This window comes from Hemitrygon akajei, chromosome 28 (genome assembly GCF_048418815.1).
Source record: "Hemitrygon akajei chromosome 28, sHemAka1.3, whole genome shotgun sequence".
In the NCBI taxonomy this organism is placed as follows: Eukaryota; Metazoa; Chordata; class Chondrichthyes; order Myliobatiformes; family Dasyatidae; genus Hemitrygon; species Hemitrygon akajei.
The window spans coordinates 2071590-2088293 of record NC_133151.1 but is presented as its reverse complement, the minus strand read 5'-3'; the positions used below and the strand labels follow the sequence as shown (position 1 = coordinate 2088293).

Genomic DNA, 16704 nt, shown 5'->3' with positions numbered 1-16704 from the left:
AACGTACCTATGCAGAACCCCACACAAATATCCCCTGAACATTTGCCACATTTCTTCTGTACATTTCCCTGTTTTCCAATTTTATGCTTCCAAGCTCCTGCCTGATAACCTCATATTTCCCCTTACTCCAATTAAACATTTCCCTAACTTGTCTGTTCCTATCCCTCTCCAATGCTATGGTAAAGGAGATAGAATTGTGATCACTATCTCCAAAATGCTCTCCCACTGAGAGACCTGACACCAGGTTCGTTTCCCAATAGCAGATCCTCTTGTAGACTTATCTACATATTGTGTCAGGAAACCTTCCTGAACACGTCTAACAAACTCCACCCCATCTAAACCCCTTGCTCTAGGGAGATGCCAATCAATATTTGGGAAATTAAAATCTCCCACCACAACAACCCTGTTATTATAACTCCTTTCCAGAATCTGTCTCCCTATCTGCTCCTCGACATCCCTGTTACTATTGGGTGGTCTATAAAAAAACACCCAGTAGAGTTATTGACCCCTTCCTGTTCCTAACTTCCACCCACAGAGTCTCAGTAGACAATCCCTCCATGACTTCCTCCTTTTCTGCAGCCGTGACACTATCTCTGATCAACAGTGCTATGCCCCCACCTCTTTTGCCTCCCTCCCTGTCCTTTCTGAAACATCTAAATAACCATTCCTGCTCCTGAACCATCCAAGTCTCTGTAATGGCCACAACATCATAGCTCCAAGTACTGATCCACGCTCTAAGCTCATCCACTTTATTCATAATACTCCTCGCATTAAAATAGACACATCTCAAACCATCTGACTGAGCGCGTCCCTTCTCTATCACCTGCCTATCCTCTCTTTCGCACCGTCTCCAAGCTTTATTTGTGAGCCAACCTCCCTTTCCTCCGTCACTTCAGTTTGGTTCCCACCTCCAGCAATTCTAGTTTAAACTCTCCCCAGTAGCCTTCGCAAACCTTCCCCGCCAGGATATTGGTCCCCCTCGGACATACCTGCCCCAAAGAAGGCCCCAATCTGAATCCCTGCCCCCTGCTCCAATCCCTCAACCACGCATTTATTCTCCACCTCATTCTATCCTATTCTCACTGTCACGTGGCACAGGCAGTAATCCCGAGATTACTACCTCTCAGGTCCTGCTTCTCAACTTCCTTCCTAACTCCCTGTAGTCTATTTTCAGGACCTCCTCCCTTTTCCTACCTGTGTCATTGGTACCAATATGTACCACGACCTCTGGCTGTTCACCTTCCCACTTCAAAATATCTTAGACGCGATAAGAAACATCCCGGGCCCTGGCACCTGGGAGGCAAACTACCATCTGCGTTTCTTTCCTACGTCCACAGAATCGCCTGTCTGAGTCCCTAACTAAAGAGTCCCCTATCTCTGCTGCCATCCTCTTCCTTTCCCTACCCTTCTGAGCCACAGGGCCAGACTCTGTGCCAGAGACACGGCCACTGTGGCTTCCCCCAGGTAGGCTGTCCCCCCTGCCCCAGGTACAGGAGCCTGAGGAGACGCTGGACAATTTAGGAACAGCTTCTTCTCCGCCATCGGATAAATGAATGGTCCATGAACACTGCCTCACTTTTCGCTCTATTTGCGCTTATTTCTAATAGTAATTCTTTTTTAACTGTATTGGACCAGACAGCTGCCGCAGAATTACAGATTTCCCGGGGTGATGAGGAATTGTTAGTTAAGCTTCATTGTGGCCCTGGCAACCCCGCGTATCCGGGCAGCCTGTCGCCAGGAGCCAGTGCTGTCAGTTGCCAGCCTCGGCAGCCTGTCGTGTGGCACCCAGCCGGGGGCCGTCCGTTGCTGGATTCGCCCCGGGTTCCCGGCATGGCAAGGTTCAAGCTGACACCACCGACAGTGATGCACCTCTCTCTGTGTCAAGACACCAGGGACTCCTTTCGTACCAATCCCACCAATGTTCCGACACCCCCCAAAGCACTAATGTGCCCAAACAACTGTGAGTCGATGGGATTTTAACCCATCTCCAGATCGTTGCTCCGGGTCCTACGATTGTTTGGCCTTTGGGTCAGGTTTATTCCCGTCCCTCCTTCAGATTCACAAGTCAGGTTTCTTGTCATTCAACTATATATGGGTGTACCGTCAAACGAGGCCACGTTTCTCCCTGAACAAGAAGGCACAGCAGCGCCTCCCCTGCCTGACTGCGTTTTACAGGAGCGCCTTTGAGAGCGTCCTGACAGGCTGCATCTCCATCTGGTCTGGGAGCAGCCGAGCGTCAGACCAGAAGAAGGTGAGACTAGAACTAGGGGACGGAGCCTCAAGATTCGGGGGAGTAGATTTAGGACGGAGATGAGGAGGAACTGCTTTTCCCAGAGAGTGGTGAATCTGTGGAATTCTCTGCCCAATTAAGCAGTGGAGGCTGCCTCAGTAAATATATTTAAGACAAGGTTGGATAGATTTTGCACAGTAGGGGAATTAAGGGTGATGGCAGGTAGGTGGAGATGAGTCCATGGCCAGATCAGCCATGATCTTATTGAATGGTGGAACAAGCTCGACAGGCCGGATGGCCGACTGCTGCCCGTTTCTTATGTTTGTATGCAGAGGACTGTGAGAACAGCCGAGAGGATCATAGGGGCCTCCCTACCGTCCATCGGGGACATTTATCAGGAGCAGGGCCCTTAGTATTATCCAGGATCCCACCCGTCCATCCAGCATCCTCTCTGACTTTCCACCATCAGGCAGGAGACTCCGATGCATAAAGACAAGAACGGTCAGGATGGGAAACAGTTTCTTCCCTCAGGCCATCAGGCTTCTGAACTCTCTGTGGTAGTTCGAAATGACAGCAGTTCATCAGTTCTGTATCTGACGGTATTTAATTTGTTTGTTTATGCGTAATTCGTCTGTAGATTTTATCCTTGCTCGCCGAAGTTGCCGCGTGTCAGGGAGGGGAGACTGATGCTGGTGTTTCTGTGCCCAGGCGGAGCTGATGAGCGGCATGATCGAGTACTGCATCGACTTCAACAACGCCTCTGAGGCGCCTCCGGCGCAAGACGCCGTGGCCGCCAAGCCCCCGAAGCCAAAGGAGAAGCGCGGCAAGCTGCGACGGCAGGACAGCGTGGTGTGCAATCGGATCCAGCAGCTCTCGACCATAGACTACGTGGAGGAGGGTACGTTGCCGACTGCTCTCTCCGCGCGGGGGCAAGGGCGACGTGGGGAGTGGCGTGGCTAAACACTACTTCCGCGTCGCGTTGGTCACGGTACCCGCCGGGCGCCTTTCAGAGCGCGAGCGCGCTCAAAAGCCCCGCATGCCTCCCGCGCGTAGGGCACCCAGTCGCGGCGCCAGTGGTTGGCCCCGCGCCCGCGCGCCTGCCACGTCCTTGCCACCAATCTGATCTGTTCGCCGAAGGGCTGTGAACTGATTCGTCTTCAGCGCACACCCCGGTCGCGCAGTTCGCCGTAGAGCTGTGCGGCGCAGAGGGAGGGATAAGGGCCCCCCTCCCCCATCGGCGGCGTGTGGAGCAACCCAGTCCTGAAACCTGTCCCCGCGTCCCAGTCAGTTCCCTTCCGCTAGACTCTTGTTCCACGGTTATGCGTGGAACTCCTCTACGGGCGGTGGGGAGGGAAGAGGAAAGCTGGGGTGCTCCTGCGTCCCTCCTGAATGCTTCGGGACGATTCCCTGTCGAGGCTGAGAGCCCGTGGCGGGCAGCGTGTGGGCACATCCCTGTTGTACCACGTTCTAACGGCAGAGGGCGCTGCTCCATTTCAAAAGCTCCCCCTCCGTTCCAGGCAGTGCAGAAGTCAGCGCAGGCTTGATGTTCTGCCAACGCTGAAATGAAATATGACCTCCGTGGATGTATAAATCTGCCAAGAAACAATAGAACCCGAGCAGAATAAGTAAATTCTAAGCGTTCGCTGTTCTGAATAAGATGATAATTTGGTGATGATTTATTAGCAAAAGTGAAGCGAATGGGAGTAAAGATTCAAAGGTAAGGGGCCAAATGCAGCCCCTTTGAGCGAGGGGTTCCAGCTGTTAGGAAAATAGATCAGGAGCTGGCTTGGGTGACTATGTTTGCGCATTGGCTCCAGCCCCGGGTTAACGTGGTTGTTTGGACTGTCACGGTGCCCCTTCTGTAAGGACTGGCAGTCAGTGCTGGCTTATCCACGCCCGTTACATCGGCAGTGCAGTAGCCTCTGAGGTACCCTGTTAACCGCCGGCATCTCCCTTCTCAAAGTCCTCTCGTCCAGTTGGACGATTTCATGTTTTGGTGCATTCCTGATCCTTGTGTCATCGAGGAGGAATTCCTTTAGGCAGAGAGTGAATCTGTGGAATTCATTGCCGCGGGTGGCTGTGGAGGCCAAGTCTCTGGGTATCTTTAAAGCAGAGGTGGACAGGCTGTTGATCAGTAAGGGAGTCAAAAATTTCGGGGAAAGGAGATTATTGGGGTTGAGAGGGGTAATGAATCGGCCATGATGGAAAGGGCAGGGCAAACTCGATGGGCCGAATGGCCTAATTCTGCTCGTGTACCTTTATGGTCTTGTATGCTGTGAAAATTCCCTGCCTCTGCCCACTGTGGTCCAAATCAGCTACTAAAGGTCTTTACCTCTCTCTCGATGTGTCCCAACGTGATTGCAGTTGGAATTGTGTCTCGGCACGACCGTACCTTTTTCCATAGATCCTGCCAGGCCTGCTGAGCTGCTCCAGCATTTTGTGCGTGCGTGTGGTAATGCCTCAGGAATTGCCTTTTTTAATTGTTGGGAGGGATCTTCCATTCTCTCTTCAGCTTCCTTCTCATGTCCTCCAGCCATCAAGTGGCAGTATTGGGTTGTTTTTTGAGTGTCGGGGACCCTGAACCTAATTAATTTGCTGAATGCCTAAGTGTTGTATCTGTGTAATGAGCGCCCTCCTAATGGCACCGTGGATCGCTCCCTACGTAACTCACTTGTCCATTCATCCCCCCCCCCCATCCCTTCCCACCGATCTCCCTCCTGGCACTTATCCTTGTAAGCGGAACAAGTGCTACACCTGCCCTTACACTTCCTCCCTCACCACCATTCAGGGCCCCGGACAGTCCTTCCAGGTGAGGCGACACTTCACCTGTGAGTCGGCTGGTGTGGTATACTGCGTCCAGTGCTCCCGGTGTGGTCTTTTATATATTGGTGAGACCCGATGCAGACTGGGAGACCGTTTCGCTGAACACCTATGCTCGGTCTGCCAGAGAAAGCAGGATCTCCCAGTGGCCACACATTTTAATTCCACATCCCATTCCCATTCTGATATGTCTATCCATGGCCTCCTCTACTGTCAAGATGAATCCACACTCAGGTTCGAGGAACTACACCTTGGGTAGCCTCCAACCTGATGGCATGAACACTGACTTCTCTAACTTCCATTAATGCCCCTCCTCCCCTTCTTACCCCATCCCTTATTTAATTATTCCCCCTCCTTCACCCCTCTTTTTCTCTCTCTGCCCATCACTCTGCCTGTTCTCCATCTCCCTCTGGTGCTCCCCTTCCCCCTTTCTTTCTCCCTAGGCCTCCCGTCCCATGATCCTTTCCCTTCTCCAGCTCTGTATCACTTTTGCCGATCACCTTTCCGGCTCTTAGCTTCACCCCACCCCCTCCGGTCTTCTCCTATCATTCCGCATTTCCCCTCCCCCTCCTACTTTCAAATCTCTCACTATCTTTCCTTTCAGTTAGTCCTGACGAAGGGTCTCGGCCCGAAACGTCGACAGTGCTTCTCCCTATAGATGCTGCCTGACTTGCTGCGACCTCCACCATTTTGTGTGCGCGATGCTCTGGGTTTCCAGTGCCTGTAGCGCCTCTCGTTTAAGCTAAAGTTGAGCTGCATCTGTCAGATGTACACCGAAATGTACAGCGAAACTCACCGTCTTGCGTCGGTGATGGGCACAGTCCAGCGATTCTGCTGGGCGAGGCCGGCAGGGGTCACCACGTTTCCGGTGCCAGGAAAGCATGCCCGCCATTGGCCCGAACCGTGGGAGGGAACAGGGGTATCGGGAAGGAGCCCATGCAGTCACCGGGGGGGAGGGTAACGCGCAGACTCCGTACACTCAGTAGGAGGAATTGAACTTGCATCGGTGATCGCCTTGTAGCGCCCGCGATGGTGCTAACCATTGTGCTGAGGTGCTGCCTTATCATTCAAATCTCAATCCAGGACACAACGGTTTGGGCGGTAGATTCCTTCGGCTATAGATCACCAGGGAATTTTTGTGATCATATAACAACTTCGTAAAATTACAGATTTATTTAAATTCTTTAAATTAAATTATTTAGATTTATTTAAATTATTTAATTTATTTTTAATTGGATTTAAATTCTTTCTCGAGCTTCCATGCAGTACCACCATCCAGACTCTTGCCCCCCAGGCCACTATTCCAGGTTCTAAAGGTTAACTGGAAGGTGGAGTCGGTGGTGAGGAGGGCAAATGCAGCGTTAGCATTCATTTCATGAGGTTTAGAGCAGGGGTGTGATGCTGAGGCCTTATAAGGGTGGTGAGGCCTCACCTTGAGTATTGTGAGCAGTTTCCTCATCAAGGATGTGCTGGCATTGGAGAGGGTCCAGAGGAGGTTCACAAGGATGATTCCAGGAATGAAAGGGTTATCATCCGAGGAACGTTTGACGGCTCTGGGCCTGCACTCATGAGGACTTGGAAGGATGAGGGGGGATTCTCACTGAAACCTTCCGAATGTTAAAAGGCCTAGACTGAGTAGATGTGGAAAGGATGTTTCCCATGATGGGGGAGTCTAGGACAAAAGGGCACTGCCACAGGATAGAGGGGAAGTCCATTTAAGAGAAATTTCTTTAGCCAGAGGGTGGCGAATTTGTGGAATTTGTCACCACGTGCAGCTGTGGAGGCCAGGTCGTTGGGTGTATTTAAGGCAGAGCTTGATAGGTTCTTGATTGGACACAGGGAGAAGGGAAAATGGACCCTTAAATGGCAGAGCAGGTTCGGCGGGCGGAATGGATTGTGGGTCTTGTGGCACTGCATTGACTGCTTCGCCTTTTGGGAATCCTGCCGCTGTGGCAGACACAGAGTAAGTGCAAGCCCTGTACTCATATTTTCCTTTTCCAGGTAAAGAAATCAAGAGGGTGAAGCCCAAGAGAGCCGCGTCCTTCTTCACGAGGCAGCTGTCCCAGGGCCCGGCCTCTTACAGTGCCGTGGAAGTCGCAGAGACGCTGGAGCAGGGCTGACGCGGTCGACTGAGGTGGCAGCTCCTCTGGGAAGGGAGAATAAATTCTTCGAGAAGACTTGAGGGGTGTGGGGGGGGGGGGGGGAGGGTGGGGATTGAAGCAAAAAGTTTCTGTCAACAGCCAAAAATCCTTCGGAGATTCGAAGAGGCGGCAAGCCCACGGCTGCTGCAAACAATCTCCGAAGCTAAGGTGCCACAGTATTTGGTGATCACCGATACCTAGTGTTGTACCTGGCGCCTGTAGAGACCGTGTTGAAAAAGATTGCAATACGTATAATATATAATCTTTTATTTAAAAAGACAATGAATAGAGATATAGATATGTCGTGTTATATAACGTGCAGCAGTCCCTGCATTTCCTGGTCCTTTAAATTTCTTGGGGGGGGGGTGGGGGGAGAGTATGCATCCCTTTGCTGACGAGGGAAGAATCTCCTCGCTGTCTCCTGCGTCTCTCAGACCTTCCTCATTGAATTCCAAGCTCCATCGTTTCCGACACTAAATAAGCTCTGATTGTGGGGCCACACAGATCTATTGAAGGGTTGAGTGGGGGGGACGGGGAGTGGTTTGATGGAGTAGGAATCACTTTTTTTAAAAAAAAAAAGTAGCACTTGCTGGGTATTTTAAATTGTCAAGCCAAAAGAGAAAGTATTTTAGCCTGTGGAGAAAGGGGCTTTTCGCATCTGCGAGTGAACCGTTGAAGCCTGGTGCTTGCCTTTTTCTTGGTGTTACTAACGTCCAGCATTATCTTTCAGTTCGCTCTTCCGTGGTTCTTGTTTTAAAGCTTTGGATTTATTTTTTTTTCCCGGGACGTCAACAGGAGGGCCAGCAAACTTGAACCCCAGCACCGTTCATGTGAACGTTGAGGTTTGCTTCTGGCCTATGTCAAAAGGCGGCTTGTGGTCTGATCCCCAAGCACTTCACTACATTCCTGATCTTCAGTTCCGACCTCCTTTGCCGCCGCATGGCGACTGATCCTCTTGGGGTGAACGTGCGCGGCTTCGGTCAAGTTCGTGTGTCCCCAGCGTCCCCCAGCCGCAGTTCTGTTTGTGTTTTGCAACCCGCTCCCAGCTTCCGTCAGACCATCAGTAACCAAAAAAAAAACCCCATGGGTTTGGGACGGTGTAGTGGGGATCTGTGATCAGTTCACAGCTTAAATAAACACCCACTCCTATTTAATGCACACCGACAACTTGGGAAAAGTCACAGTTACAAGCTGAAAGTATTTAATCAAAGCTGGGAAGGGTTAAAGGTATTATTTCAATACTGGGGGTTGGTGGAGGAAACATTACATTCCTAATAGACTACTTTCAATGCTGTAAACTTTGCACCGGGAGTTCTGATTCTCCAGCGAATACGTAACGCCCCACTCTACCCTTGGAAAGCTAAAAGACAGAAGTTCTGGACTGCACTGAAATGAGCCCAAAGAAAGCTGCTGGGTGCTCTTTCCATTTCTGATTGCACTACGAAAGGTAACTTGATTCCAGAAGGGTAGTTTTTAGGAGTTTTAACTTTATTTTTAAGTGGTTTAATCTGCTGTGCACAGATCAACGATTTTTGTGGGATGCTCCGACTAATTATTAATGCACATGTTTTAGATTTGCAATGTTTGTATTTCTTTCTACTAATGTGAATTAAAAAAATCAATTTTCTTATAGCTCTTTTGGGTGTTTTTTTTCTGCCCCCCCCCCCCCCCTTCCCCTCTGCAAAGATTGTGCTTGAATTATGAGATCTTCTTCAGTATTAAAGGGACGGTCACTTTTTCTTTTGCTCGTTTACACATTCTGATACAGGTGGCCTTGGATTTCACTGTTAGCTTCCAGCAGAACAACCCCGCCAGTCCCATTATGCTTGGCCTTGCTTTGTTCTCTCAATGCTTCTTCAGTTCCTTTTAACTCAAGAGTTCCCAACGTTTTTTTTTAAAAATTGACATGGACCAATATGGGGATACAGGGTTGGGGATCCCTGTTTTAACCTGGACTGCCAGCAGTACCGACGGGCTTCGTGGCTGCGGATTCACTTTGGTGACTTCGGTTCTGAATGTTTAATCGTTTGCACAAATTGTTCTTTTTTTTCCCCCTCTTCTTGCACGTTTAATGGGTTAGAACCACAGAACACTACGGCGCAGTACAGGCCCTTCAGCCCTCCATGTTGTGCCGACCCATATAATCCTTTAAAAAAAAAGTACTAAACCCACACTACCCCATAACCCTCCATTTTTCTTTCATGTGCCTGTCCAAGAGGCTCTTAAATACCCCTAATGTTTTAGCCTCCACCACCATCCTGGCAAGTCATTCCAGGCACTCACAACCCTCTGTAAAAAAAACTTAACCCTGATGTCTCCCCTAAACTTCCCTCCCTTAATTTAGTACATGTGCCCTCTGGTGTTTGCTATTGGTGCCCTGGGAAACAGGTACTGACTATCCACCCTATCTATGCCTCTCATAATCTTGTAGACCTCTATCAAGTCCCCTCTCATTCTTCTACGCTCCAAAGAGAAAAGTCCCAGCTCTGCTAACCTTGCTTCATATGACTTGTTCTCCAATCCAGGCAACATCCTGGTAAATCTCCTCTGCACCCTCCCCATAGCTTCCACATCCTTCCTATAATGAGGTGACCAGAATTGAACACAATACTCTGTGCGATCTCACCAGAGATTTGTAGTTGCAACATGACCCCTCTACTCTTGAACTCAATTCCCCTGTAAATGAAGCCTAACAACCCATAGGCCTTCTTAACTACCCTATCAACCTGCGCAGCGACCTTGAGGAATATATGGATTTGAACCCCAAGGTCCCTTTGTTCATCCACACTCTTAAGTAACTGACCATTAATCCTGTACTCAGTCTTCTGGTTTGTCCTTCCAAAATGCATCACCTCACACTTATCCGGATTGAACTTTTGATTCATAATTGTCCGGGTTCTATTGGGTTTCTTTGTGGCTGGCTGTAAGGAGGCAGATCTCAAGGTTGTATATCGTACACATACTTCAATAATACTTCAAGGGTAGTTCAGTTAACTCCCCTTCCCTCCCCATGCACCTCTTCAGGAGGATTCCCAGGGGAATTTGCAGGGGGAATATGCGAACTCCACAGGATACTGGAGGACAGGATTGAACCTGGAACTGAGAGAGCGCAGTACGTAATGGCTGCAACCCCCAATGTCACCCCTTAATCCTGCACCAAGAGCTTCTCTCCTTGTCCCTCCCAAGAACACATCCATCTGCCTTTTGGGGGCATGGTGTGCAAGCTGCTTCCACCATCCTTCCTTATGGTGAATCGTAGGTCATGATAAACTCGGTGTGCGTTAATTTCTCCTTCGGTTCTTTTAGTGGCTGCTGGAGAGAAGAATGTACAGTTGAGTTGTAACTCTCGCTTCGGCTAGCGGCTTAACATAGGAGATGACGGCCCCCTGGCCCAGCCAAACTTCTCTCGTTTGGGTGGATACTGCGCGATGTGTCCCCCGTTTCAAATCAGTACCACGACATAACAAACGGTACACAATATGCGATTGAACGATTGAGCTTTATAATTCGCGATTTGACTGTACGGTTAGTAAAGAAAACGGGAAAGAATGGAAAAGGGCCCATTCTCATGAAACAGTGTAATGCTCGATGTTGGAGCTCACTGATAAAAACCCTTTGTCCACCATCCACCTCCTCCGACTATCAGTGACCTTCAGACCCTCGCTCCAAGCCCACTCTGGCGATCTACCGACTCCCGCCGTTCGCGTCTTCTCATTGCTCCCCGGCAAAAGACCGCGAATCCCCGGCTCCCAGACACACAAGAAAGAACAACATCCGACTCGTTGGCTAGCATACCCCGTTATCTCCGGTCATAACCCAAACATTGCTGCTACAGAGAAACCATTACCTCAGCAGTGGAACATTACAGAGAAGCCATTACATTAGCAGTGAAACAGTACAGAATGAAATCCTATCGCCATCTTGTGATTTTTTTTTATTGAAGTTCATCATCAAACAAACATTTCCATAAGATGTATTTCAGACATTGTACATATATATCACAAATCTCCACATAGTATTTATCTGGGGTATACACTTATAGAAAAGAGTGGAAAGAAAAAACAAGCAAAAGGAAAGAACTATGTACAAGTAGGGAGTGACTTTTTTTTTACAACAGATTCATTGATTTGTGAGAATAAAATTCAGGCCTATGAGGCATTATGTAGTTAAACCATTTTTCCCAGTATGAATCAAATTTTTCCAGCTTATGATTAACAGATGCTGTTATCTTCTCCATTTTGTAAATGTCCATTGTAATTTCCATCCATGCATTTAAAGTTGGGCTCTCCTGTGATAACCATTTCCTATATGACGCTCAATGGAAAAACATTGAGGAGCGGGTACTTCCCATCCCCATACAAGCAATTTTGGCTGATAACAACCTGCAGAGGTACTATTGATAACCCATGGGTGAAATAGACTCGTAAAATATGGAAAACTACTATAAAAGAATATAATCTAGAGGGAGATATTGCAATTCTTAAATGGTGTGCATATGACTTGGATTTTACGCCGAATAAACTGGATGCTAGATTTAAGGACTGGACAGCTAAAGGAATAACAGTTTTTTGCAACATAATGAAAGAAGGAACACTGCTCAGTTTTGAAATTCTTAAAGAGAAACACTTATTAGAAAAACAAGATTTTTATCGGTATTTACAGATGCGACAGTATGTTAATAAGACGCTTAAAAATGTAACCAAGGCAAGTGCATGCTTGATAGAGCTATTTAGAAAAGCATATAATTCAGATAATGGTAGTAGAATCATTTCAAGCATGTATAAGGGTTTGTCAAATCTTAAAACACATTCGACTTCATACATTAAAACAAAATGGGAGAAGGAAGAAGGGATAATTATATCTGAGGAAGAACGGACAATAAGTCAAGTCACTTTTATTGTCATTTCGACCATAACTGCTGGTACGGTACATAGTAAAAATGAGACAACGTTCCTCCAGGACCATGGTGTTACATGACACAGTACAAAAACTAGACTGAACTATGTAATAAAAAAACAATAGAGAAAACTACACTAGACTACAGACCTACACAGGACTGCATAAAGTGCACAAAACAGTGCAGGTATTACAATGAATAATAAACAGGACAATAGGGCAGTAAGGTGACAGTCCAGGCTTCAGGTATTGAGGAGTCTGATAGCTTGGGGGAAGAAACTGTTACATAGTCTGGTCGTGAGAGCCCGAATGCTTCGGAGCCTCTTCCAATAATATGGAGGTATCAATGGAAGTGTACCAGTTCACAGAAATGGAGGGAGTTTGGATGGAAAAACTTGATATTTTATTACACCCTCTCAGAAATCCCATTATGATAGTAACCTCCCCGTTTGCAGGAGAAATTGTGGAAGTCAAAATGCAAATCATTATCATATTTTTTGGGACTGCCCCGTTATCAAAGACTATTGGAGTGGGATACACAATGCCCTTCAAGACATCTTTAAATGTGAAATACCCTTAGAAAGTAAGACCATATATTTTCGATATATACCTCAAGAATGGTTGAAAAGAGATAAATATTTAATGAATGTACTGCTGGTGGCTGGTAAGAAGACCCATTGCCATTTTGAACGGTAGTGTTGGATCTCCCTCCGTGTGTCCTGTCTGTCTCGACTGACTGAACCTCCAGCCTTGCTCTCCCTGATGTGTAGTCTGCAACCTTTCCCCCACCAAATGCCTCCCCGACTTTAATTTGCAAAAGCAGAGCTGTCTGCAAATCTCAGCTCACCCACCCCCCACTTCAGCCCAGGGCACCTGTCGGATCACTGGAACGGCGACGGAAAGAAAGCTGACCGATCACAGCAGCAAGATACAACTTACTGTGTATAATATATTCCCATTTTTTTACCTGTTCATCACACTTTAATAACTTGGTACGCTGCCCCGTTTCATGTCGTAAGGCTGCGCCATGTTCCATGGATTAAACGTAGGAGGTTTCGACAGGCTGATTAAGGCCTCTGTCGGTCAGGGTCGACCATGGATGGCTGCGTCCCAGCTGTCTAGAAACCCAATCCATACGATAAGGAGAGCGAGCTGTTGCCCATGTAGCAAGCTCCCCCTCTCCACGCGTCTGATGAGCCCGAAGGGACGTCAGAGACCAATACAGGTTGGGTGCCAGTCGGCGTCGAACTCCACGTCGGACTGCCTCAGCGACTCCAGCTGCAGGTTTGTTGTTCCCCCCTCGGGGTTCACCCCCCCGAAGCCTCCCCCGCGAGTGGGTACGGCCGCAAGGCAGCGGAGGTTTGAGATCAGAGTTTTCCTTCTCGTGGACGAGCAGCGAACCACGGCTGATGCGCCCCATCCTCCCGGAGCGACTGGTTTTAACCCGGCTTCCCACCTTCAGTAGAAACGGTCCGGCCGGGCTTAGCGGCTGAGCCGCTATTTGAGATGCACGTCATTGGGAGTATTTAATAGGTAGTGGGAGCTTGTCCCCATTGCCACCCCCAGCCATGACAACCTCAAAGAACCTACAATGGGGTATATGGTCAGGATGTGGGCAGGAAAGTGGCAAATGGAGTTCAGTCTTAGGAAGTGAGAAGTGGCACAATTTGGAAGATTGAAAATGGAGTACGAGGTTAAGGGAAGTGGTCTCTAACAGTGTAGAGGATCCTGGGGCTCCATGTCCATGGATCTCAAAGTTGCCACACAAGGCGACAGGGTGGTTAAGAAGGCATATAGTGTGCTTGTCCCCCATTAGTCGATGGGGTGGGGGGAGAGAGGCAGGATTGAGTTCGAACTGCGAGGTTAAAAACTCTGGTCAGACCACGCCTGGGTGTGTTGTGTCCAGTTCGGGGTCACCTCTTTGTAGGGGACGATGTGAACGCATTGGAGAAGGGTGCGGAGGAGGTTTGCCAGGATGCTCCCCGGATCCGGGGCGGTACGACAGCGCCGCGGTCAGCACGACGCTTTACGGTACCGGCGACCCGGGTTCAATTCCCGCCGCTGCCCGTGAGGAGTTTGCACGTTCTCTCCCCGTGACCGCGTGGGTTTTCCTCCGGGTGCCCCGGTTCCCTCCCACAGTCCAAAGACGTACCGGTTAGTTGGTCATTGTAAATTGTCCTGTGATTAGGCTCAGGTTAAATCGGGGTGGGTGGTGTGGCTCAAAGGGCCCATTTTGTGCTGAATCTCAATTAATAAACAAAGCTCTTGTGAGGAAAGAGATGATTTATTGATCCCAGAGGAAATTACAGCGTCACAGTAACATTACAAGTGCACAGATATAAATATTAGGGGAGAAGTAGAAAGAATAAAAAATAAGTTACCACAAGCAGTCTAACAGGAGGGGGCCATCACTTCCCCGGCTGTAGGTTGACTCATTACGGAGCCTAACTCGGCCGAGGGTAAGGATTACCTCGTATATCGCTCTTTGGAGCAGCGCAGTTGTCTCAGTCTGTTACTGAAAGTGCTCCTCTGTTCAACCAAGGGTGAGAAACATTGTCCGGAATCGCCAGGGTTTTCCGTCGGGTCCTTTGTTCTACCGCGGCCTCCAGTGTGTCCGGTTTGACTCCTATAATAGAACCAGGCCTTTCCAATCAGTTTATTGAGCCGGTTGCCATCTCCTGCGTCAGTGCCATTGCCCCAGCACACCGCCGCGTGGAAGACTGTACTGACGGCGACGGTGAAGGAGAGGCCCGCAAACTCAGGACCTCATCGGGAAGCAGAGGCGACCGCTCTAGGCGGCGGAAGGGGGTGGGAGCTCGGGCGTTTCCCTTTGGAGCGGAAGAGCACGAGGGGCGGCTTGTATACGAGTATGAGAGGCGCAAATCGAGCGGGCGGCCAACCTCCTCTTCCCAGATGGCCAGTGCCCGAGGTCATCCTTTCGAGGTGAGTGGTGGAAAGTTTGAGGGAGAAGTCAATTTGTTTTACACGGGGATCTTTATACTTAGGATGTACTACCAGGGGAGGTGGTAGAGGCCAATGCAAAGGGGGCATTTAAGAGACTTGGACAGAAAAATGAAGGGTTATGAGCTATTTAGGAGGTGAGGGTTAATTGACTGGGGAGAAGGCACAGGATACTGGGCTGAATGGCCTGTATGTATATTTTTTTACTGAGTTAAGTATTGTATGTAATTAGTTTTGCTACAACAAGTGTATGGGACATTGGAAAAAAGTTGAATTTCCCCATGGGGATGAATAAAGTATCTATCTATCTATCTATCTATCTATCTAAAGATAACCCACGGGAAGGTATTGACTCAGAGCCGAGTCAAAGTTTCATTCAGGGATTTGCTTTGAGGTCGGATTTAGTGGCATGTTTGTCATACAATGGCGAAAAGTAAAACAGAAACTGAGAGGGGGGATTAGAAGAGCTGAAAGCAACAAGGTATGAGAGAGCGTGTAATTTGAGCACTTGTTGACATGAAGTCCTGGATGCTTTCGTAAGGCGATGAAGAAATGGCGCACGAGATTCTGTTGCTTGCCCCGAGGTCGAAGAAGGGCTGCGTTTGGCCGAGCAGCCGCGAGTGGAGAAGCGGCCTCCTCCCGGTGAGGGTGGTGTTCATTTTCAGAGGGAGCCTTCGGCGTGCACAGCGAGTTTGGGTTGGGACTGCACCGGGGTGAAAAGTTTTCGGGGGGAGTTGCGAGGGGAACTTGTTTCGCTCGGAGTGCGGAGCGCAAGCGGTGCGTGCGAGCTCGAGTTCGACGTTTAAGAGAGGTTTGGATAGGGAGGGGAACGGAAGGCTGTGGTCCCGGTGGAAGTCGATGGGAGTAGGCAGCTCAAGTGGGCCGCCATGCACTAGATGGGCCGAAGGGCCAGTTTCCTTGCGGTACTTTTCTATGCTCAAAAGCACCCGGCAAATTTCCTTTTAGAAGTGCCTTTCCTGCATTGACAGAGTATATTAAGTACTCAATGATAGAGGTTTACAAAATAACGAGGGGTCTGCAGTGCCACGCAAAAGTCTTGGCCGACTCCCGCCCCCGGCATTCCTGCCCTGCACCCCTCCTGCGGCGCTCCACCCTCGCCGTTCCCAGCACCCTTTGCTCCCGCCAGATTTCCGCTCCACGTGCAGAAGTCTTGGGTGCCCGAGAGAGAGGGAGAGATGTACCTTTAAGACTCTTACACAGCACTGTAGATCAGGTAAATGCAAGCAGGCTTCACCCCCACCCCCCCGGCTGAGGTCGTGCGAGGCTAGAGGTCATGGGTTAAAGGTGAAAGGGGAAATCTGAGGGGGGAGCTTCCTCACTCAGAGTGGGGTGAGTACGGACGGAGCTGCCAGCAGTGGCGGTGCATTTCAACACTTCAGAGAAATTTGGGTAGGTACTCGGACGGGAGGGGTGTGGGCCAGGTGCAGGTTCTTGGGACTCAGCAGGCGAACAGTTGGGACGCGTTAGCTGGGCCGAAAGGCCTGTTTTTTTTTGCTTGTAGTGATCATTTGCGGGCGTTGGGGAGGAAAGAGTTAAAGAATTCTTCGCGCAAGAGGTGGTGGACACCTATGAAGCTGTAACCTTTGCCCACAAACGATGCTCCGAATAGGAGATCATCGAAGCTCCACTCGACAG

At 49.3% G+C, this 16704-nt stretch overlaps 1 protein-coding gene across 1 annotated transcript in view; it reads left to right on the top strand.

Annotated features, from left to right (window-relative positions):
• frmd8 (FERM domain containing 8) overlaps positions 1 to 8823 on the top strand; it is a 67307-nt gene extending 58484 nt beyond the window's left edge. Inside the window, exons 10-11 of the mRNA XM_073031191.1 lie at positions 2939 to 3128; positions 7052 to 8823. Coding sequence (XP_072887292.1) covers positions 2939 to 3128; positions 7052 to 7170 — 309 coding nt within the window. The 3' untranslated portion in view covers positions 7171 to 8823. The remainder of the gene's footprint in view (positions 1 to 2938; positions 3129 to 7051) is intronic.
• The last annotated feature ends 7881 nt before the right edge of the window (positions 8824 to 16704 follow it).